Source organism: Sebastes umbrosus, chromosome 23 (assembly GCF_015220745.1).
Source record: "Sebastes umbrosus isolate fSebUmb1 chromosome 23, fSebUmb1.pri, whole genome shotgun sequence".
Taxonomy (NCBI): Eukaryota; Metazoa; Chordata; class Actinopteri; order Perciformes; family Sebastidae; genus Sebastes; species Sebastes umbrosus.
The window spans coordinates 10,578,569-10,601,703 of record NC_051291.1 but is presented as its reverse complement, the minus strand read 5'-3'; the positions used below and the strand labels follow the sequence as shown (position 1 = coordinate 10,601,703).

General features: G+C 40.7%; 1 protein-coding gene across 3 annotated transcripts in view; it reads left to right on the top strand.

The window, feature by feature from the left end:
* The first annotated feature begins 718 nt into the window (after window positions 1-718).
* The window catches only part of LOC119482751 (protein FAM180A), a 38,708-nt gene continuing 16,291 nt past the window's right edge, over window positions 719-23,135 (top strand). For 2 of the 3 annotated variants that reach the window (XR_005205526.1, XM_037760597.1), the window contains exons 1-2: window positions 738-868; window positions 2,455-2,616. Coding sequence is in view for 2 of the 3 variants with exons in the window: in XM_037760597.1 (XP_037616525.1) it covers window positions 2,610-2,616 (7 nt within the window). In the remaining variant the exon portion in view is untranslated. Of the gene's footprint in view, window positions 869-2,454; window positions 2,617-23,135 lie in introns of all 3 variants that reach the window. The other variant, XM_037760595.1, reaches the window with a different exon arrangement.

The following is a 23,135-nucleotide window of genomic DNA, read 5'->3' as shown; positions in this document are numbered from 1 at the left end:
TTGTGGCTGCATATGGATCTTCCACCCTACTGAGGCTTCTAACGGTGTATTAAATGAATAAAGTGTAAAATAGCCAATATGTCTTGTTTGTTCCTTGTTACTGATAGAGAGTTCAATCATCCAATCCACCAAACAACTCAAAACAAGAGTCAACACCAACAGGAGAATACACTGTTTACCACTGGCAGAGCATTTTGGCAATTTTTTCTTGGGCGCTACCCACATAATCAGCTGTGCTGCTCATCCCACTAATGCATGATCCTTACAAGTTGGACATCACTGTGAAGGTAAATAAACAGGCTTTCCAACCATGTAAAATACAATGCCAGTTAGCATTGTAAGAACAGAGAAATAATCCACCAAACACAAGTTTCCAAACTTTTTTTTCGGAGTTTATAATAAAAAATAATAATAACATAAAGAATAACTTCAGCAAAAATGTAATTAAAATGGTGAGACTGTGCTTCCAATTTAATGTTTTTACTTAAGTTATTTTGTATTTTATTTATTTATGTTTTATATTACTTTATTTTTTATTTCATTTTTTGTTTGTTTTTTATTGAGTTGTTTTTATCCCTTCATTTTCTTTATATGTATTTACTTATGTATTGGTTTAATTGTTTATTATATTGTTAACAAATGTAAAAATAAAGTTTATTTAAAAAAAAGGAGCTGAGGTATCGAGGCCCCGCCCACACACACACCTGAGCCAATCACGAGCCGAGATCGATATCTGTCATGTCCTCTATCAGAGGTTTAAAACAGGTGGTGGAGGTTAAAACAGAGCTACAAGAACAGCAAATGTTGGATTCATCATCTGGCCTGACACTCCAATGAGAGGTTAATGTTGCTCCTTTCTGCTGGAAGGGTAAGCACACAATTGTAAGGTAGACAACGAGCTACAACCTCATTTTAATCAACACATTTAACACATAACGTTGGTCTCTATGTGCAGCTGACTGAGAGACCAGAGGTCAGGGACTGTCTACAAAGTGCAACACAGAAAAGAGAAAAATATTCATAACTTCAGTATTATACAGTGTAGTACCACCAAAATTACTTCACACATCAATGATCTCTTCATGGTTGTACTACAACATTTAGTTTGGAAAAATATGCTTTTGCATAATTTTGGTGAATTTTTAATGGGGAAAAATATTCAATAACTTCACTTTTATAAAGTGTAGTGCCATCAAATTGTCTTAATTAGTTTAATAAGTATAATCAGGAAGAGACCATTGATGTGTGAAGGGATTTTGGTGGCACTATACTGCATAATACTGAACTTATTGAATATTTTTCCCCTTTAAAAATTCAAAAGAATTATGCAAAATAATATTTTTTCCAAACTAAGTGTTGTAGTACAACCATGAGGAGATCATTGATGTGTGAAGTAATTTTGGTGGTACTACACTTTATAAAAGGGAAGTTATTGAATATTTTTTGCCATTAAATATTCACCAAAATTATGCAAAAGCATATTTTTCCAAACTAAGTCTTGTAGTACAACAGTTGTGAACTTTCCTGACCAACTTGCTGCACCGCATCCTTTCAAAAACACTCACGAAGGACTTTCTATCTGCCATTTCTCTTCGTCAGAGTTAACGAGGACACCGTGGTGCTCAGGAGTATAGCTCTGTAGTGACCTGTGGTGCTGGGAAATCTTTTCATTGTCTTTCCTATTGATTCATTTCATTTTCTCAAGGCGCTGTTTGTTTGTCTGTCTCTGTGTGTGTGTGTGGCGGAGTGATGGAGGGAACGGAGTGACTAATAGTACAGGTAGCACTTGAGGCTATAAGACGGAGTCCATTATGACGGGGCTGATGTCTCCACTTGTGTCGTCCCCCTTTGACTAATGTCAGCATCTGCCATTGCTGCCATGCATCAGGACCATCTCTCTTCTTGTGACATCTCTGTCCTCTCCTCTGTCTCAGCAGGAGGACTGAAGAAGAGGGACACAGTCATTGCAGCTCTCTGTGTTTATTCACACACAGTCCTCCCTTCTGTTTTAATGGGAGTTTCTGGTATTTGTGGTGTGAGAAAGACACAAAGCTATTGGTAACAGAGAGGACTTCCAGGAGCTTAATCATCAAGGAGCATTGTGGCCTCATTAAGAGCAGCACAGTCAGCACATTAATGTCCTTCAGACACTGATACACTCCTTAATACGGCTCAGTAGAAGCCTTGTAATAGGACCACTCTAATAAACACAATTTTTTTTTAATGAAAAATCAACATATATAGACAACTCTGCGGAGATCCCAGGAGGTGGAAGAGCTCACATTACAGTTTGTATATGTGTGTTTTTTGTATTTGTGTTATGCAGAAGACCAGCGGTGAATCCTCCTGGCATGTCTCAGACAGGCTGTATTTCACAGCATTGATCAAGTCATTAAACAGTCAGTGGGGTGTTGTTTATCATGGTTATTATTTCTCTTAATATTGTGTGTCCAGGCCGAGGTGTCAAGTTGCAGAGCGTCAAGTTGCAGAGCGTCCTGTTAACGCCGTCCAGGAAGCTGTCTGAGGTCCAGGTAAAAAGGCATGCTGGAGGAAGAGACACCAATTTACCCAGTTTATCTGATCACGCTCCACTTCGGTGACTCCACCTCATGAAAGGTACTACTTCTACACTTCATTTCTAGTTTTTTGCAACTTTACAATTTGAAAGTAAAATCCAGAAGCTAGGAAAGCTGAAGCCAAAATCTATTCATTGGTGTAGGGCCCTTATGAAATCCGTTTTATTTTTTCCCAAATTACGTGTTTTCTGTTTTAATTAGCACATTTTGTCATCAGAGAAAGAGTCTAGTGGAAGAATAAAATATCATAATATAAGTCATAATATATTAAAAATTTGATGAATTTCACATTGCACTATTTTTTTAATCAATGAAAGTGTTTCAATACAGCTTCAAGCAAAACATTCCGTCCTTTTTGTAAAATAAAGAGCTCTAAATTTATTTTTAATTAATTAATTAATTAATTTTCTCCCCTCAACCCATGTCTTGCGCTCTCATTGGCTGTAGCTCCTCCACAGGCCATTTATTTATTCAAATTTTCAGTTAACTTTATAAGAAGCCGGGACCTCCCTGCAATTTTTGTTTTAAAATAATATTGAAAAGTTTTCTTTTAATTAAACATATGCTTTAATGCATTTCAATGAAGTTTTGTGTTATTCCCATTTTTGACACCAAAGTTTTAATTTTTTCCTGCAAATGTATATCGGTTCAAAATATCGATTATCGGTCTCCTTGATTACTAATAATCGGTATCGGTACTGAAAAAAAACATATCGGTCGATCCCTAATATGGATACAGGCAAGCTACCGCTACCTGGTTGTAGCCAGAAAGCAGAGGTTGGTGTACCGCCTAAAGTCTAGTCCAGACATGGCCAACCATGGTGAGAGCAGTAGTCTTTCTCTTCAGGAAACACAAAAAGAAGGGTCAGTTATTAATAATTTACTGTCTCTGTATCTGTCGAGAAGGCAGAAGCACCACCACTGCACTCCATCGCTCCTCCACTTTTTCAGATCACTGTTCAGACACACAGCATCTCCTAAGTTTAAAAGGAATAAGCAGTGACCATTAGGTTTTCTGAAACGGACCCCATACTGCCAGCGGAAGGTAGTGAGGTTTCAAATCAGGAAGATTCATCGATACAGAGGCCCCAGGGACTCCCGCTCAAAGCTGTCAGACAGATCGCAGCCAATTATAGGGCTTTTTTCAAATTATCTCTGAGTCCTAAACATCCCCATGCTCTGTCAGAGCTGGCAGTATAGCAGCAGTGGCTAATGGCTGCTGGCAGCGAGGCCACTTGTTTAACCCATCAGCGAAAGCTTCTCAGGGGAACTGATTACGCTTGTTTGCATCTGTCTCCTTTTTCCTTTTGCTTGCTGAAGGAATTAGAGAGGACCGCGATGCAGACGTATCATGGGTGGCAGGCTACCGAATGGTGGGATGAAATTACAACGTCAAGCCCGACTGATGGCGGAGGTTCAAGGTGTGGGAATTAAAAGGATGACGTATATTGTGTGTGGTAACGCCTTTGCATTTGCGCATATGACTGAGCCTTAATATATTAATGGGCAGGTCCATCTGTGTTCTCTTCTTCTGGAGTTGTATGTATACTCACATGTTCTGCGAGGTCAAATGTTTTGAGAATGGAGTCTGGTCTGGTTTTGAAGACCCCAATATAACGGCTTCAGTTACTGTAAGAAAGGCTTTCTGACGGCGAGGTAAAGCGTCTGTAGACGGGAGCAGCAGAAAAACGTATTTTAGCCACCTAAAAAAAAGTCAATATCAGTTTAAGTGTACACTATATTTAGAATATTTTTACTGCTTTACCTTGCCATCAGACAGCCCTTTACGTCAGGGGACGAAGCCGTTATATCACGGTCTTCAAACAGTAATTTTACCCCCCAGAGCACAGGAGTTGCCGGTCTACCGCTGCATTGATCGGTTAGTTTGTTTGTGTTATTGTGTGACTTTCGGATCCGAACTAACGTGGCGTCCACAGCAGGGCATTGCTTTTCTTCCGTGCCGATTCTCCTGTTTGCTTCTCCAAACTGGGAGCATGCCGACCGCCATCTAAATTACTGTATGAAAAGCCCATGTTTTTGGAAGGGCTTGGGAAAATAGCATTTTGACACTAAAACATACAGTACATGCTTTGACCAAAATTTGAATGTTCGGATTTTGAACACCACTGTGAAGCTACAGAATGATATGAAAACCTCAAAAAACTCCAAAATAATGGACCCGCCCTTAAAACATATATAAATATTGCAATACTTTCTTCAGTTCCAACATTGTGTTGCCTCCTTCAGCGATAGACAGTGACTGAACAGACATTTATTTAAATGAAAATCTTCAAGATTGCCACTAAAAAAACATTTTATGTTTGTTATTTTGTAACTTTCAGGAGGGTGTGCTCATTTTTACAACATGGCCTTTTACCATTTTGACCATAGACTGTATATAAGAAGTGGACGTAAGCACAGTGACGTCACCCATTGGTTTGTGGACTGCTGTTTTGAAGCATCGAGTTTGGCATTTTGGCCGTCACCATGTTGGCTTTTTGCAACCAGAAGTGACACGAGAGGGTGGAGCTAAGTACAACCCAACACTGAATAAGACATTTTCAGGCGACCAAAAAGGTTATAATTAACCTTCAATAATTGTAAACACACTGTAAAAGGGTTAGTTGTAAAAGTTGTAAGACGAAAACACGGACAACTTCCAGACCCAACAACGCCGTGATGGCGACCCCTAAAGCATCCCCTGCTTTATGGTCTATTTGACTCTAAATGGGACCATAATTTACTAAATGAACATCATGCTGTATTGAAGAAGACTTGAAACTAGCAATTGAGACCATAAACTCATGTTTACAATGTTTACTGAGGTAATAAATCAATGGAGAAGTAGGCTCATTTTCTCATAAACTTCTATACAATCAGACTTCTTTTTTCAACCAGAGGAGTCGCCCCCTGCTGGCTGTTAGAAAGAATGCAAGTTTAAGGCACTTCAGCATTGGCAGGAACATTACATCCTATATGAACCCTAAATATGTCTTATTTGTAAAGAGAAATCACTGAATTTGTTGAGTTTGAGACTCATTTATGCCGTATACTGTATTTACTCGCTCCAGTGGTCTTCGTGCAAAGTGACGGCGGTGCAAATACCTGCACACCTTAATTTTCCCTTTTGTTCTTTTACTGAGAGTCAAGCTTTTCCTCCAGGCTCGGAGGGTAATTCAATTGCAATCTTTTGAGAAGAATAGATTATGTGCACTCTATTAACCTTTTCAGTACCTTTTAGTCTTTTACCGCACACTTTATGAATGTCAATGCTGCATCCGAGCTCAGTGTTTGCCATTCTCGCAGTCTCGTACCGTGATGGATGTTGAGGTACAATAGAAAAATAACTACAGTTGGATATGCAAATGATGCAAAGAGGCTGTCTGCAGGGGAGAAATTAAATGTTTTGCTTGGAAACTAAGTCAGCTGTTTCATTGCACATCTGCTTCACATGGAGCCTCAGGTTTGGTGCGATGCCAGTAGAATAAATGTGTTGGTTTTGGCTGTTGGATGGAAATATTTCATGATTGTTTTATGCATGTTTAATTTTAAAAGCCAATTTTTAATCACATTGTTTTGTAGTGTTTTGCTCTTGTTATCATCGCTGAGCCTTAAGAGTGTTATTAGTGAAGGGCTGGCAGCTTACTAAATTGCTTATCACTTTTTAATGGATGATGTACAAATTGGAAATGGATTTCTGAGACTTTGTTTGCTCGCTTCTCTTTAAATATTCCCCACCTGTACCAGTGCGCCTACACTTCCAGCAATATTGTTCAGACGAGACTGGAAAGATAACGTTTATGTCACGACTTTCTCTCACGAAAAGTGTTCGAAAAAATGCAATTAGCTCAAGGCGAAAAGTGCGTCAAGCATAAAATACCTCTACTAATTTAACGAGCAACTGCTTCTTTGTTTTATGTAAGACTTCAAGGAAATGTTTGTTTGAAAGAACACAAAAGCAGCATAAAGAGATGTGATGTTAATTGACTTATAGCACGACTCTCCGTGGAGAAAAAACACACTGACTAAGACATGAAATGTTTAAAAAGTTAAAGATGCAATCAGTAACTTTGAGCAAATATGATAAAAAGTTCCTTCCTGCCCGTTCTCATTTGTTCATTTTCACTACGTTCAGTTTAATTTTCATTGTAAAAATGCAGTCGTTTTAAGCCCAACCATGTTGTTTTTTCATAAACCTAACTAAGTGGTTTTGTTGCTTAAACCTAAACAAGTGTTTTTGTTTAATTTTACAACATTTTGCACGTGTTTACTGCGACCGTAAAGTGACGCCGAGGGGACGTTACTTAAGTTTAGTGCAACGGCAAGGAGTCTGACAAAGCGTCAGCATATGACGAGTTGGGATGAGAACATGTTGGTCCTCCTGTGCTTCCTCCGCGCCCCGGACCAAAACAACCAATCAGAGCCGAGCCGTCTCTGGTCAACCTGTCAATCACTGTTAGCCAAACGTGCGAATTCCGATCAAACTAGGCAGCGCTGATCAAATATGAATCAAGATTCTGTTATTGTAACGCCTATTTCTCGCCTCAGATGTTTTCTTAAACATATTTTAGCGTACTGTTTAGCTGTAAAATGAGAACGTTTTCTCCGGCCGGTGGGCGGTGGTTCATTTATATCCCAACGTTAGCTTTTTAGTTTTTACTTCAGGCGATTGCATTCACTCTACAAAAAACATAAAAGTGGTTTTCATTTTTTTGGAGATTATCTTGCTGAACAAAGCGTGTAAGTATCATAAACGTTTGTTTGCCACAGATCTTATTTTCTGCAATAATCCAAAATCCAATGGAAAGATCCCATTGGCTTTTTGTGGAGGGAACCAGTGTGACGCTAACTTCTTGGTTCGCCTACAAATCATCCCTGCACCACTCTACTGGGAGGACTGGGAAGACGCAGAGAAACATGATCTTTTTTTTTTTTTTTACAGATTATCTGTCTCATGCACTACTGTCAGGATATAGTGACAATTTAATAAAAATAACTTTACATCATATTTTCTCAAAGTTACTGACTGCAGCTTTATTGACCAGATTGTGCCACTTCTTCTAGTACATTGCTGAAATTTGACGCTATGGATTTATGTATTATTGTCATATTTTCTTGCAGTCAGTATACAAGAAATCAGTACTCTTTACCATTTTGTACTATGTATAATGATTTTGCAAAATTTTTATTATTTTTATGGCATAATACACATGTGTGCTCTCCACAAGAAACTCATGAAATTGACTCGCCATTATCCACAATCTGTCATGTGTTGCAGCTGTGAGTGGCTCCTATTATTTCTTTTGAGAATTGCATTGTGGTAGAATAGTCCACACCAAACATCAAGCGTTTTAGAACGTACGCTGACTTTTTTGATTATATGAAATTTTTGTTCAATGTTAAAACACATGACACACTGAAAACCATGTTAGGAGTAGTATGTAGTGCGGAACTGGGGCAAAGCTGTGATAATGCCAGTGATTGCTATGTTTAAGGACACCTGACTTGGTGGTCACATGGGAGGAAGAAGTTATATATGTATCACCTGTGTCGCTTCAGAATGATGACTTGGTGTAGAAAAGTGTGTTTTTGAATCTGTTGCCATGAGGTTGAAAACGCATTCATTGTGTTTAACATTACAACTAATTCAGTCTCACAGGACATCTGTGATCCAGCTAATAAAATAAGACAGAACAACCAGAAATGATGAGATCTCATTTAAGTCTTTGAGATTGATGATCTGAAGTTTCTCTTAAAGGCTGATGAGATAGTTGAGGAAACAACAGATTCAACTTGTGACAGAAGATCCTCTCTCACATTTCCTGTATTGATCACTGCAGAAACTAATTGGGTCCGACGGAAGCAGCTGACCTTTATTTAAAGAACACTGGTGAAGGACTTTCTAACTGTGTTCTCTCTCTTGGTGTTAGCTTCACTTTTAGAGACCGACTCTGACAGAAGGGATGAGACACTATTTTCCATCCTTCTCTTTTTTTTTGAGATTATTTATTTCCAAAATAACTTTGCATTAATTCCTCGCGGTGCCGCCATCTGGCTATTATCTTTACAAGTGGAAAGCAAAACTGAACAGCAGGCATAGGTTTCTGTCTTTTATTTATTTTATTTTTATTTTTTCTTGAGTGTTTAGAATGTATCCTGGGAATCTTTGGGAAACTAATGCAAACTCAAATTAGTGTTTGAAAGTTTTTTGTATACTGCCTTATACCATGGTGTGGCTGAATATTCTGATTGACTGCGGGGTGTCCATTAATTCCTGATAATGAACACGTACCAAGTAGTTAGTCTGTTCACCGTTCTATGTATGCACCAATCTGACTTTTCAGTCCCAATACTGACAGCGATACCGAGTGCCGATCCGATACTAGTTTTTAATTAATAAGCTGTATGCCTCACTGTGTGGAAGTGCCTGGGATCATTCTTCTATGTGTAAGGCAACATAAGGCTTGACTTAAACATTGCTTTACTAACTTTGTATAACTAAATATAACAAATAAATAGACTGATGTGAATTAACTGAATTGTTAATTATTATTAAAATAATAAATCGTACACAAGTAATCTTCTTTGGCAAGTGACCATAGTATAAACAGGATAATGCTTACGTATAATAGGCCGTTAAAGGTCCCATATTGTGCGAATTTTCAGGTTCATACTTGTACTTTGTGTTTCTACTGGAGCATGTTTACATGCTATAAGGTTAAAAAACAACTTTATTTTCCTCATACTGTCTGCCTGAATATGCCTGTATTTACCCTGTGTCTGAAACGCTCTAATTTAGCACATTTCAACGGAACTGCAACGGAATTGCGTTGCTAAGCAACAATTTGGGTCAATGTTTACTTTTAAAACTGTGAAATGGTCTAAATATTGTGTATTTGTGACATCACAAACGGACAGAAATCCTAATGGCTTGTTTCAGCGGCACAGTTTCTGATTACGCGCTGTGTGTATTTCTCTGGGGATTGAGATACTTTGACCGTATTTATCCAGCACTTAAACCTGCTTTATAATAGAAAAGACATGAAAATCTCACTTTTTACAATATGGGACCTTTAAAGCTAATTCGTGAACAGCCCTTTTTCCCGTCTGCAAGACTTATGATGTGCTGATTAGACCTAATCACCATCACATAGCACACTGACTTATACGTGTCACATTTAGCACTACAACCAGGCTATTTGCCTCTACCATCACCTCTATCCAACCACTATTTCCCAAGATCATGTACATACAAATTGCACTGAAAACCTCCATGGAGCTCGGCACAAATGGCATGCCAACTCTGACTTTTAATTTGAGGAGTGGGCGGCAAAAAAGATAAATTTCACTTCCCTCTCTTCGCTTCAGAGGCCAGTGGTTCTTTTAGACAGAAATGAAGACTGGCTTCAATCTCGTAGTGATCACCGCTTGGTGCTTTTAGATGAAATAACATAAAGGAAGTGGAGGAAAAGACAGCAGCAGCAGCAGGAGGAGGTGTAAAAATAGAATTTAAGATGACTAAATGGAGAGATGGCATCGCACTAAAAATTGTGGCACCGGTTGTAGAAAATGATTATCCTCTTGTTAAGGAAGTGCCGCAATTTACTCCCTGCACATTCCCAAGAAATGAAAGCAATAGTAGTAGCACATATCTTAATTTCAAAATCAATATGTCATTAGGTATACCTCTATTGGTGAGTTGTTTTAAATTGCTTTCATTCCTCAAACAACCAGGTCATTTTGGCCTGAACCAATGGCATGGTTAGCATCATCTAACACCTGGAAGCCTTATTTACGCCTTTGTGCTGTAGATATGTGGCACGCACATCTAAAAAATCAGTATCAATCTCTAAAAATCACTCCATATATGTTTTGAGGTAAAAGTGACTCACTGCACGCGGACATACAGTAGCTGTTTGTGACAGCGCTACACAGATGTTTGCAATCTAAAAAAAAAAAAAAAAAAAGAAGAAACAATCTGGTGCTTTGACTGAGACTTTCAAAGGTCACCGAGTAAAGTGCTGACAGAAGAGCAGCAACTCAGGAGAACCTGGAGAGGGAACAGGTGGCTTTCAGGTGATGACTCAGATGGAAAAAGTGAAAGGAGGGGTGTAAAAAACTTGGGAGCTGCGGTGTTGTGCTGGCTAAGGTGTTGGGGATGGATAAGCTGTTAAAGGGAAAGCTACCATTTGGGAGCTCGTATGCTGGTTGTTCTGTCAAGTGTTTTCTTTTTTAGACATGCTGAAATACAGACATGCTGAAATATGGCTCTAGGGATGTTTTCAATATCTACTGGATGGGTTGCCATTACATTTTGTTCAGACATTCGTGGTTCCCAGAGGATGAATCACACTGACTTTGGTGATCCTCTGACTTTACCTCTAGCGCCCCCATGAGGTTAACATTTGTGTTTTTTAAGTGACATGTTCTGATGGATTGCCATGGACTTTGGCATAGAGATTCTTGTCCCGAGTTTAGCACCTTTAAGTTTTGGTTTATGCAAGTTAATAGTCTTATTGATAACATTTTTATATAGACGAATATTTTTTAGAAAATAATACATAAATATAAAAAATATTATGATTGTGAATTAATAATTTTTTTGGCAGGTCCAAAATTAATGTTTTGTTTATCTCTGCGGAAGATATCTGACGTTTGGTTCCCACTTCTAACAGTTCTTGTTAGCCAATAGTATAACAACGTTGGTATCATGTGGTGTCTCTGTGTCGTCAGTTAGTGTGGAAATGAAGTATAAATGGCTGAGATTGATGGTAAGTGGCTGGTTAGAACACAACATTTAGTGGCTGAATGTTATCAGTGTTATCAATAGCGCCTTTAACAAGTGCTATGAAATAAAATCATATTTATTTCCTAATAATCAGAATAATAAATTAGGCATTGGTCCAAAGATTAGAACGTCTGTGTGACTGGAGGGTTTACGGTTTGATCCCTGCACCGGCAGGATACATCTGAGTGCGGGAATGTAAAAGAGCAGTGCTTGCATCTCCCTCCTTAACACAACTCGGGTGCCCTTGAGCAAATCCCTTATCCCACAAAAGCTCCATTGGAGCTACTTCAGTGACTCAGACTGGTCGTACTGGCAGCTTGCAGGTGTAAATGTGTAACTGCATGCAGCAAAACTTCCCTGAATAAATAAAGGTTAAGACAAAGGACGGGTACAGTACAGCATAAACAGCTGTGAACTGAGACACAGGTAATTGAGTACAGGTCAAATTTAACATAGTCAATATGTAGTTTTATCTCATTATGTATATGTCCCTGTTACTACTTTGACATTTCATCATTTTCAATTAATCCTTTCTATACCTCTCAGCTGACCGCGTTCACCTCTCAGACAACTTCTATTAACTCCACAGGGAAGGTCATTTTGGTTGTTTATCACTACTTCTGGGGGTGAACAAACTTTTCTCTGAGCAGCAGCAGCAGCAGCGGGTATCATCTTCCAGCCTGAACTGTTGCTGAGTCTGAATGCTGTGGTCCTCAGTGTTGCATTGTGGTTAATGCTTTTCTATAGAGATCTAGCTAGAGTCACCCACCGGTTAAAAAATAAGCATCGCCATCTTTCATCGCCGATGTGTATGAACTGGTGTGGATCTTAACGGGGATTTTAGTTTGGAAAGTTGAGCATCTGCGGTCTTGTTTACAAAATCCTTTTTTTTGAAAAAAAAAATTTTTGCAAGTTTGGAAAGTCAAGACAGCTTTTTAGATATGTTCAGAAAAACACAAACATCCAGACCAAAAGGCCACTCAACTACTGACGAGACTAAACAGACTCAAAGAAAGTTGCTCTATTTGGGGTGATTAAGCAGCGTGGCAGCGGCAACATTTAGTTTTTAATGCCTCACTGACTTCCTTTTCATTTCTTGAGCTGTTTTACAGCCACAAACTGCCATTCTGTGCTTTTTCATAATTAAACAAATATCTCTTAAAAAAAAAAAACTGCCAATAAACAAATAAAGTCACTAATGAAAATGCTATTACATTCATAAGCCAGCGCTCAAGGGGTGTAATTTATATTATTTCAGGGCTGATTGTTGAAGTAGGATTGTGAATCTGCACTGAAGTAATTAAACTATATGAAAATAGTTTTAGCATCTCATGCATGTGTTGCTTTGTAATTTCCAGCTGGTTGGTAGTGCCACTAATGCTTCCAGTTTTGCCTCTTTCTTTCATTGTCGCTCCACCTGGAAAAACCAAACCATTTGTTAAGAGCAATCCCGTTGGCACGAACCGACCTGATTAATGTAGCCGTGGCGCCGGTCGGCTTGGCAGAGCAACGCAAAGTTTGGACTCGTGGAAAGCCACGGCGCTCTCAGGGTTGACAATTATTGATTAACGACGTGATGGAGAGCTCATTTGGAAAGAGTTGGAGCCATGTTGCCCAACGGGAACTCCAGTCATTCTGTTTGTCTAACAAGCAGCACGGCCACAAGTTGGTGATTTTTCTTCATTAAAAAAGTGAAAAATTAGATTTTTGATTTATGTTGAATGCACAGAAGGGTTTGTACATACAGGATTACCATAAAAATAGATGCAGGGAGACGATTAATCAGACTTAACGCGCGTCGTAGGTGACGCTTATTTCCCTCTGGCCGTGCATTCATGCACTCACAGTGTGTGCCTCAGAGTATGGCGCATGTGTGTGTGTATGTTTTATCTAAGTAGCTCTCCGCCCAAGGGGCATTTATATCAGCTGGTAACTGAGTCATCTGACCTGTAGGTTCTGACCGTCCTGCTGCTGATTTATCCACCACTGTCATAGTTTCTCATAGTTCAGCGTCTGGATGCTCTAATGTCTGCATTTCTAGACTGAATACATCATGACGGGTCAACAAGGTCCATCTCATTTCAAAGGCTCCTCCGCATGCATCTGAGGAATGCAGGACACAACCAGTGAATACTACGGACTAGTCATTACAAGTAATTTCACAAGAAATAGTCCGTTTTGCTTGTCCGAATCAGAGCAGAATTCATACTTTGGGTTTATTTCCATTTAGTCTAGTTCTGTTTTATAGTACACAAATTAAAGGGGACCAAATAAAAAAAAAAAAATTTGCTGAAGAGCTTGTACGAAGAAGCAAATGTATCTTATTCGTCTCGAGAGCTGTCACTTCTATGCAGGGAATCAAGGACGTTTGATATAGCTTACTGCTGTCGAAGTTTTTTCACATTTCCCTAATATTGTCTTCGTTCTCAGTGATCTATATCCGCATCAGAAACGTGGGAGAGAAAACAAGCTGTGCAGCTTTAAGACTTTGGTAATTCAGTTGTTCCTAATCTTTAAAACACAGACTTGTGACGGTTATGGAAAGATGAACACTTGAACATACATCAGCCTGATAAGAACTACCTAAAAATGATAGAAACCATCTTTGGGGAAAATGTATTTGACATGTACTTTGACTTTTTAGTTTGGCCCGCGTCCCATCCGCTAACATGGAGGGGGTGGGGCTTTATGACATATATATATACTGCAGCCAGCCACCAGGGGGCGATCCAGATGTTTTGGCTTCACTCTTGGGGAGCTGTCAAGTCGTCCATCTTTATATACCTTCTATGGCCGTGACTATCAGGTAGCAGTAACACACGTTAATGAGGGGCCCCTGAATGCATCGTTAGCTTAATTCTCTGTGACCATCTGGCTCAAGTCCTTCGATGTGGCCTTCAGGGCTCTGTGAAGGACCGACGTTTGTGGGCCACGTACTTGGATAGGATCCAGAACTGAGACATACTAAATATCCCAGACAGAAACTTCTGAGTACTTTCATCTACACATACAATAAGAAAACCTTCCCCCCCCCCACAAGCTCAGATTCGTGGTAGAAGGGGGTCATTTCTGGAGCATCTAGATCATCATGTCGTTCTTCTAAGTCCTGCTGAGATGGCAAAAGTTTCCCCCGATGTTCGCCATCCTCCACGCTCTCCTGTCAGCGCCGTGGAAACACCGGGACAGCTCCTCTCTGAGAACACTTTTGTTGAGATCCTGTCTCATCCCTGCCGTGCTCTCTCTTTCCTCAAGCCCCTCGCTGTCAGCAGTCACTGGCTTTTAATTGCACAGGGGCCTCGGCTTTGGTAATTATGTTGTCAAACGCGAAAGAGTAGCGGGTGCAAATAATGTGAACGGTACAGCGACTGGGCTCTCCCTGAGAGGCTGATTCGTCTTGATCGCGGGGAGACGACGTCGCCGCTTTGAGAGGAGGGAGAAAAAGAAAAAGCATCCCAGGAAGCAATTGAGCATACAAAGAACATTGTCACCTCATTTGCAATCAGGCAACTGTGGAAAACTATATTTTTCTCCATGCCTGAAATAGAGCCGCACAAAGAGAGCGAAGTTCTGTATTGTTCAGTTTTATAAAATAAAAGGCGTGTATCATGTTGTCAAGGAAAAGTGATAGTATAGGTGTTAATTATGGTGCAGCTACTTGGGAGTGTAATTATACAGAGTGTTGTGTTTATCTGAAGTTCTTCTCCGATTTTTGAGAAGTTTCACCCAACTTTTAATGCTAATTCACCCTCATGGGTATAAGTGCTGTGAGTAGGGAGCCGTGTTGGAGTTTTCTGCTTTTGTGTTGAGCACAATTAAATATTTATGTGTTGGACAAAGTGTCTTCAGGGAGGAGTTTGACAACCTGTTGGTGGGAGGCTTGAATCAATGGCTGGCAGTTTCTTGAACAATGGTGAGCCCCCCGGAGGAGACGCTGCAAGGTCGTCTTACATCTTGTGATGTCATCAGGAGGTCTCTCCACAGGCGCTCTCCATGCAATTTCGCAGAATTCAAGGGTTTTCATCATAACTGATATATACAGTTTCACTGGATAAAAAATCATTCAGCGGTTCCCTTGAAATTACTGTCTTGATACTTGGGTGCCGATTCGATACCCCATTCAATATTATGATTTATTGCGATGTTTCTTAACTTTTTCAACACTAGACCATGGGGAAAAGTCGAATCATACACTTTTAGGGACTTTTACTTTGGAAAATATCAAAAATGATACGGTAAAAATGTTTGATTTTCAGCATGTTTGCAGTCAGAGATGTCCTGAAGTCAAATATATCAGTCATTATCAGGAATTATCAATTTTTTTTTTTTTCTTCCAGCAACCTAAAATTCAATGAATAAAGACATTTCTCTCACAAATTAGTGGTATTTTCTTATTCATTTATAAGGGACATCTAATGTTTTATACTTCTGGTGAATATAATCCAATCAATCTTATTTCCATATATGTATTTTGTATACAGTTCCCTTTGTTAACACCTTATTTTCAAAAATGGACGTCGTCGCCAAGTCCATCTCTAGCTCTCCCGCCAGCTCTGTTCTCTTTATACATCCATGGTCAGCTCCATCGGGGCCGTTTGATTGTATTTAACATAAATGTCAGTATATGGGTGCTCTACAGCTGTAGCGTCGGCCGATTTGACCACGGAGATGAGAGCAACGGCTGGCTTGACCGCACGTCACCGCAATACGATAACGTTTCCTGTCCATGACAGAGTTAGCATGCAGCTTTAGCCGTGATGTCTAGCTCTGATTTTCCTGACAATGTGTGAAACCCAAAGTGTTTCCATCCTTTACTGTATGTGTAGTGTTTACCACTTTGGATTTGAAATGTGAGGGTGCAGGCCGTACCCACGCCAACCCTCTGCCCTTTTCTACTTTCATGTTTGGGCGCACTGCGGTTTGTTTTGATGAAGGATACGGAACAGATATGACGTCACGTTACTCAGACTACAACAATAAAAGCGATAACTTCCTTCTACCTCCGCACAGACTCAAATGAAGCAAATATATCGATTCTGGCATTAAAAAACTCTATTGAAAAGTAAGCAGAACTCCAGAAGCATCACATCTAATATTATCAACTTCATTGGCCAGAACATATTTTTAAAAATATATAAATAAATACTTTACCTCCAACCTAATATCTTTTCTCATCTGTTGCAAAAAAGAAAAAAATCTATTGGGATTCTGAGGCTGCGTGTGCTCTGTGCTGATAACGCCTTCAGATTTAATAAATACTATTTTATTTTATATATTGCAGTAAAGCTTTATCAGTGCAAAGCAAACCTCAGCCGGGGTAATGCAGGATTATGGGTCCAGTGTTGCCTCTCTGTGCCCGGGAGTGTGTCGCTGGCTCCGACATGCTGCGAGGGATGATGGGGAGGCTGCATGTTTGTTTGCCGTGTGAGAAGTGATCGATGGGGGCTCCTGCTTGCCAACAAACTATCAGGGTCAGTGTTCCCCTCAGCACTGGGGAGTATCGGCAGAGACAGAAAAAATCCATAAATTCCCACTGGTGGCCTCGTTCACACACGCTTGCATGAATCCATGGAAAATTCTATGCAGGCTCGCAAAGCCCTCGTCACACATGTAGATGAGGAATGAGTATGCACGGCTGCGGTGCGATGTCTTTGCCGGGGTCAGAACGGTCATCGCCGAAGGGGCCCGGAACGCAATCTCAGGGGGTCAACCACCAGGAGGCGTGACAAGTAGAGGACAAATGATGGTAAACAAACAAACAAACAAACACCGAAGCAGCGTGGCCAAAGAGGCGTAATGACCCCGCGTGACCTCGAACGAAAAAAGCGTAGGCAGAATCCTGACCCCGCGTGTGTGTGCATCTGCAGGGTTTTTTTCCTGACGCCGCTGTGCTCAAGGCTGGGTCACTGCCACGGTTTATTAGCCTATATCTGTGAGGCGTTGATTATGAAAATTGACCTTGAGGCTGCAAGCGAGAAAAACCGTGCATCCCTAACACCAAGAGGGAGGATTAAAGGGAGGGACGTTGACAGAAAGACAAAGAAAGTGAAAAACGGGAGGGAGGGGCTCGGGGAGTTAGAGCGAGGAGGAATCAGAGAGACATAATGGAATAAGTTATGAGTAGGCAAGATGGACAGATAGAGAGCATGGGGGAGATAAATAACAGAAATGACAGCTGGGGAGGAGAGACACATCTAGGACAGTGCTGCTTCACAATCTGGGTTAGTACGCAATGTTGGGGTGCAGAAAGATTAAAATGAATCCAACAGATTATCCTGAACTGGCTCCAACAGTCTGAGGATTTTGATTGAATAAATTCCAATTTTTTTTTGTGTTAAGTCCCTCCGTTTATTGTGTTGCCTTTTCATCCCCAAGCCCCCGTATTGTAAGTAAATGAGATGCTCAAGGCGAAAGTCAGAAGGAAGCTTTCGCTTCACAATTGCCCCTTAAAATCAATTTAGATCATCAGAGGGGAAAATATTCTAAGAGGCTTTGTTTTAAAGAGATGGGAAGGGGAGATGGCAGAGAGTGGACATGAGGACACCCTGATCTCCAGCACATTATCCTTCCTTCCTTCCTGCTGATACGGCAGATAAACCCCAAAAATAGCCTAAATATTAACTAAGAAATGTAGTAGCCTTTTGAAATTTCACCCGAAGCACAAAAGTGGTAGACGCATCCACACGTCTATCGTCTGTTTACATCCTGTGCCAGCAGGGATGCACCGAGAACAAAGACTTAGTTCAACATTTTGGGAAAAATAGACTTTTTCACTCTCTTGCCAAGAGGTAGATGAGAATATTGGATAGCTTAGCTTAGCATTAAAGACTGGAAGTACTGGGAGGCCGCTAGCCTGACTCTGTCCTAACCGAGACTGTATATAAGAAGTAGACGTAGTCACCGTGACGTCACCCATTGGTTTGTGGACTGCTGTTTTGCGGCCTTTGAGTTTGTCATTTTAGCCGATGCCATGTTGGTTCTTTGCAACCAGAAGTGACATTAGAGGGTGACACTAAGTACAACCGAACGCTGAATAAGACATTTTTAGGCGAACAAAAAGGTTATAATTAACTTTCATGAACTGAAAACACACTGTGAAAGGGTTAAAGTTGTAAGACGAAAACACTCCACGGGTCTAAAAAGTGAAGCCAATGCTGAAGTTGACTTAAACTTGCATTCTTTCTAACAGCCAGCAGGGGCGACTCCTCTGGTTGCAAAAAGAAGTCTGATTGTATAGAAGTCTATGAGAAAATGAGCCTACTTCTCACTTGATTTATTACCTCAGTAAACATTGTAAACATGAGTTTATGGTCTCAATCACTAGTTTCAAGTCTTCTTCAATACAGCATGATGTTCATTTAGTAAATTATGGTCTCATTTAGAGTCAAATAGACAATAAAGCAGGTTTTTTTCTCTGCTTTAGCTTGGGATTGACAGGTCGCTACCACGGCATTGTCCAGTCTGGGAGTTGTCCGTGTTTTAGTCTTACAACTTTAACCCTTTCACACCTAAAAATGTCTTATTCAGCATTCGGTTGTACTCAGCTCCACCCTCTCGTGTCACTTCTGGTTGCAAAAAAACAACAAGGCGACGACCAAAATGCAGAACTCGAGGCTTCAAAACAGCAGTCCACAAACCAATGGGTGATGTCACGGCCACGACATCCACTTCTGCCTCTGCAATTATGCCCGCAATTCTAACGGGATCAAAAAATGATTTGTCTCTTGCCGTTAACTCCCATTAACTCTTCCCATGGTGGTCCACCAGAAGGAGAGGCACTTTGTCTCTCTATAGAGGAAGGCGGGCTTGTCTGATTGCCAATTTGAAAAGTTACAGAGGTAGTCTCTCCAACTCTAACACCAGAAAGATTTGGTGGGATGTTCAGCAATGTGATGAAGACTTTATTTAAAGCATACTGACTCCTTTTTACAGCTCTTACTTTTTCCCACGAACACGTTCTTTTGTCCATACAAGCCAAGTCAAAATTGTCTCGGTGAATATAATATGCCCAGAACAGCTAGGGTAGCTCTCCAAGGCACTGATTCATCGACTAAATCTGTGTGACTAAAGATGTAACTGTTAGTTCATGACATTTGGACTTGTTACTGCTCCATTGGGTGGTCCCCGTTTCCCCATAACAAGACGGCAGAAAGAGAGAATCACTCACCGCAAAGGAAATCAAGACTTAACTTTTGGACATAACAACTGAGCTATTGCTTTTTATGGCAGCGCTGTATAGCTGAGTAGCGAGGCAGATCCCAGGCTATTTGCTGTCGCTGACTGGTCCTGAGGATGTGAGAGGGAGCGAGCAAAGCAACCAGAGCGAGTCTGCTCCGGAGGAAAAAGCCTTGATGGAGGGAAGCTTTGAGAGCTGACTTTACAGCTAATGAGACGAATGAATGAGGCGGCAGAGGAGAGGAAGGGATCACACATAACCTGAAAGAGAAAACAAAAACAAGAGAGGAATCGCTTATGGACACAAAACTATGACAGACTAATTACCAGCTGTTTGCACGTCTGTTTAGGAACACATGTTTCTTCACATGTTGTGTACTGTAGGCGCAAATCACGTCTCTTTGCTCATTTCATAAATCTGAGTGCATATGTCGCATGTTTGTGCTTTCATGAGGGCTTTGAAATGTAAAGATGGAGAGTTTAATTGTATAATCCAGACTTTGTGAGCCGGGGATATTGCAGGAGAACCGGCGACAGATCTGATCTAACAAGGCACTTTGCTCCGCGGTAGACAGCTTTGAGAGGATTGGGGGGGAGAGAAAAGAAAGTGTGAGATTTTAACAAGGAGAGAGATTTGGATTTGGTCGGCTTTGTGACTGCTTGACAGTCACAAAGACGGGCGCACAATGAAGAGAGAAAGGCAGGTTCAAGCTGAGCTGCCTCCTTCCCTCCCTCCAGATGTTGTTTTTGAAATCGGATACAGAAAGTCAAAGCTCGAACGTCGTCGGCGGCTGAAAAAGATGAAGCCCAGATCCAGTCACATGAGCAGAGAGATGAAATGATTTTGAAAGACGGTCCTCGCGTTCCCAGCTGTTCACTCCTCTGTGCATCCACGCCGCCCGCGTCGAGTTTAACATTGATCCGTTGCCACAAATCCACCTTGTTTAATATGTTTTTAATGAGACATGGCTTTCATCAATAGTGCTGGTAAGGTCACATGGCTCAAATTGGATTTTGAGTAATGGTATGTAATCGATACTTGTGGGTTTTATTGTTCATTCTGCTCTGAGAACAATTCTCAGCTGTATGTCGTATACATAACACATGGACACATTAATCCCCCCTTATCCATTTCTGACTACAAATTAACAACATTTCATTCAGAATTGTAGGATTATCATTAGTATTCAAAATCATAACTAGGGCTGCAGCTATCGATTATTTTAGTAATTGAGTATTCTACCGATTATTCCTGTTTTGATGCCGGTAGATGTGGTAGGGTGATAGTTTCATGTAGGATACTATCTGAGAGAGACCCCATTTTTTCGTTAATCACATTTGATTGCCCCGTTGAGCATGCAGCCCCGCTCCACAGGCGCACCACGCTGTTTTGCCCGATGCACTTTGCCGAGGCGTTTTTGAAGCGGCCGCGCCTGTAGCGCCACGTCTCAGTATGATCAGCCCCTAAGGCCGTAGTTATCTACCTTTATGCAACCTCCTCTTGTACTTGATCTTGAGTACTTTTCATCATATTTCCTGCTTATATCTTTTTTCCTTTTTACTCTTTCTACTGGCCGTTTTTTATGTCAGCTTCTTGGGATTACACTTTCCCACCGATTAGAAATCATTCCACATATCTGTAGTCCAACTACGCTGTGTCGGTGTGTTTCTATCAAAGGGTATAGGAGGTGCCATTGAACTACAATTTTATGCACAAATTTTTATTATCATCTGTTATCACACGGCCGTGTTGAATACTCGATTCTGATTGGTCAATCACGGCGTTCTGCGGTCTGTAATTTCTGTATAAAAGACCGTTGCTATGGGCGCAGTTCAGATGTCGGACTCTGGCGGACCGTTTTTGTGTCAAATTATTGATCTTCAGTAAGTAGCTGTGTAATATGCTGCAACCATGCTTAGTCACACACATGTGTTCTGCTCTTTCTGTATTTTTTTATTATCATTTTTGGTAGTTTATTTCCAAGTATGTAGGTAATATTTTCTAATATGTAACAATATTTTATCCACAAACTTAATTTTGTATGCTCCTATTTAGCCACCCCACACACACAACCCCCTTTTCTGTCCGGAGCTCCAGAAATGATCTAGTTTTCCTTCACCATTTCCGTTTTTTCTTGTGTTGTAAAGTGCTTCACATTCTTCAACAGAATGATTCAAATTGTCACAAAGTAATTGCTGCAAAGACAACCTCGTGGCCTTCAGGGGCCCACGAGGGTCAGGCGGCACCCCGGAGAGATTTCCAGCTTTGACCAGTCGGAGATTGTTTTCGTCAACCTCGGAGGTCGAGAATGAACTGTCGAGCTCAACTTGGACAAGAAGCCATAGAAGTGCTCACAGTAATGGAAAGTTCCGTGTCAAATGAGGACCGTGTTATAGAGTTGAAAGCAGAAACTGAAACTAAGACGAAAATAAGCAGTGAAAAATATTTTTAGTAAACTGAAACTAAATAAAAACTATATCCTTTAAGAAAAACTAAACTAAACTGAAACTATATTTCCTGGGTAAAAAAAGGATTAAACACCTGACAACCGACTTTACTGTCTTTCAGAGGCTAGAGTGAAGATACTGGTATCATATGAAACTAGAGAGGAAGTCCATTGGTAACAACCATGTCGTACTAGCTGGTCACGCTCTATTTAATCTAGGCAGCCCACAAAAAGCTGACTGGGTTGTCTTATTTTACATTTTGTGGGTTGATAGGCACCCTAGATACCCAAATGTATGAGTTTTTCATGATATGTCCCCTTTAAAAAGGTACTTATTTAATGCTAATTGATGCTTATATAAGAAACTTAAATGTTAAATAGGAGATTCTGTTGGCTAATGAAGGTACAGCAAAACTGAAAAAGTTTGGCATGGTATCTACCTATCAACTTCTTGGTCTGAATCTGAGAGGAAGCCGCTCTACTCCCTGTGTCACCCAGCTGCTGCCTAATAACTAGAATAATGATGGATGTGTATACTTCATTTCCTGTGTAATCACCGCAACGCTCATGCTCGAGAGTGCGTCGGCGGGCTTGTGCATGCTAATGAAAGGCGCTTATGGAGTCGTGGTGAGAGGCAAAACACATGGGCAGAGCGCTAACATCTGTCACTGTGATCATGACCGATGCACGAAATCGGACTCACGATTTTCCAGCAACCATCATCAGCCGGTCATAAGTAATGAGGATGTGTTTGCCGAGCTCGATCATCAGCGCCTCCGTATTAACACACCCCGGAGGGGGAGTCGTCACGATGCGAGCCAGAGGCAGCGGAACAGACAGGGCCGAGAGTATATAACGAGGTAATGAAAAAGCTTTGGCACTATGAAATATATGTTTCGATTTTTCCCCAGGAAGTGTGTACTTTTATTCCAGGGAAATTCCAAGCAGTTGGCCAAAGAAGAAGAGGGATGGTTCAGACTTTTTATCGCTGTTTTTTCCTGCCTTGTGGAATATTTAAAGGTTTTGTCGTCATGGCTGGTGTGGCTCTATTTCTTTGGTTGTTTCTGCACCTTTGTACCTACGTGGTACAATTTAGATCATGCGCTGTAACTTTAAGTATCAGAAATCTATTGGGAACCATACTGTAGATAG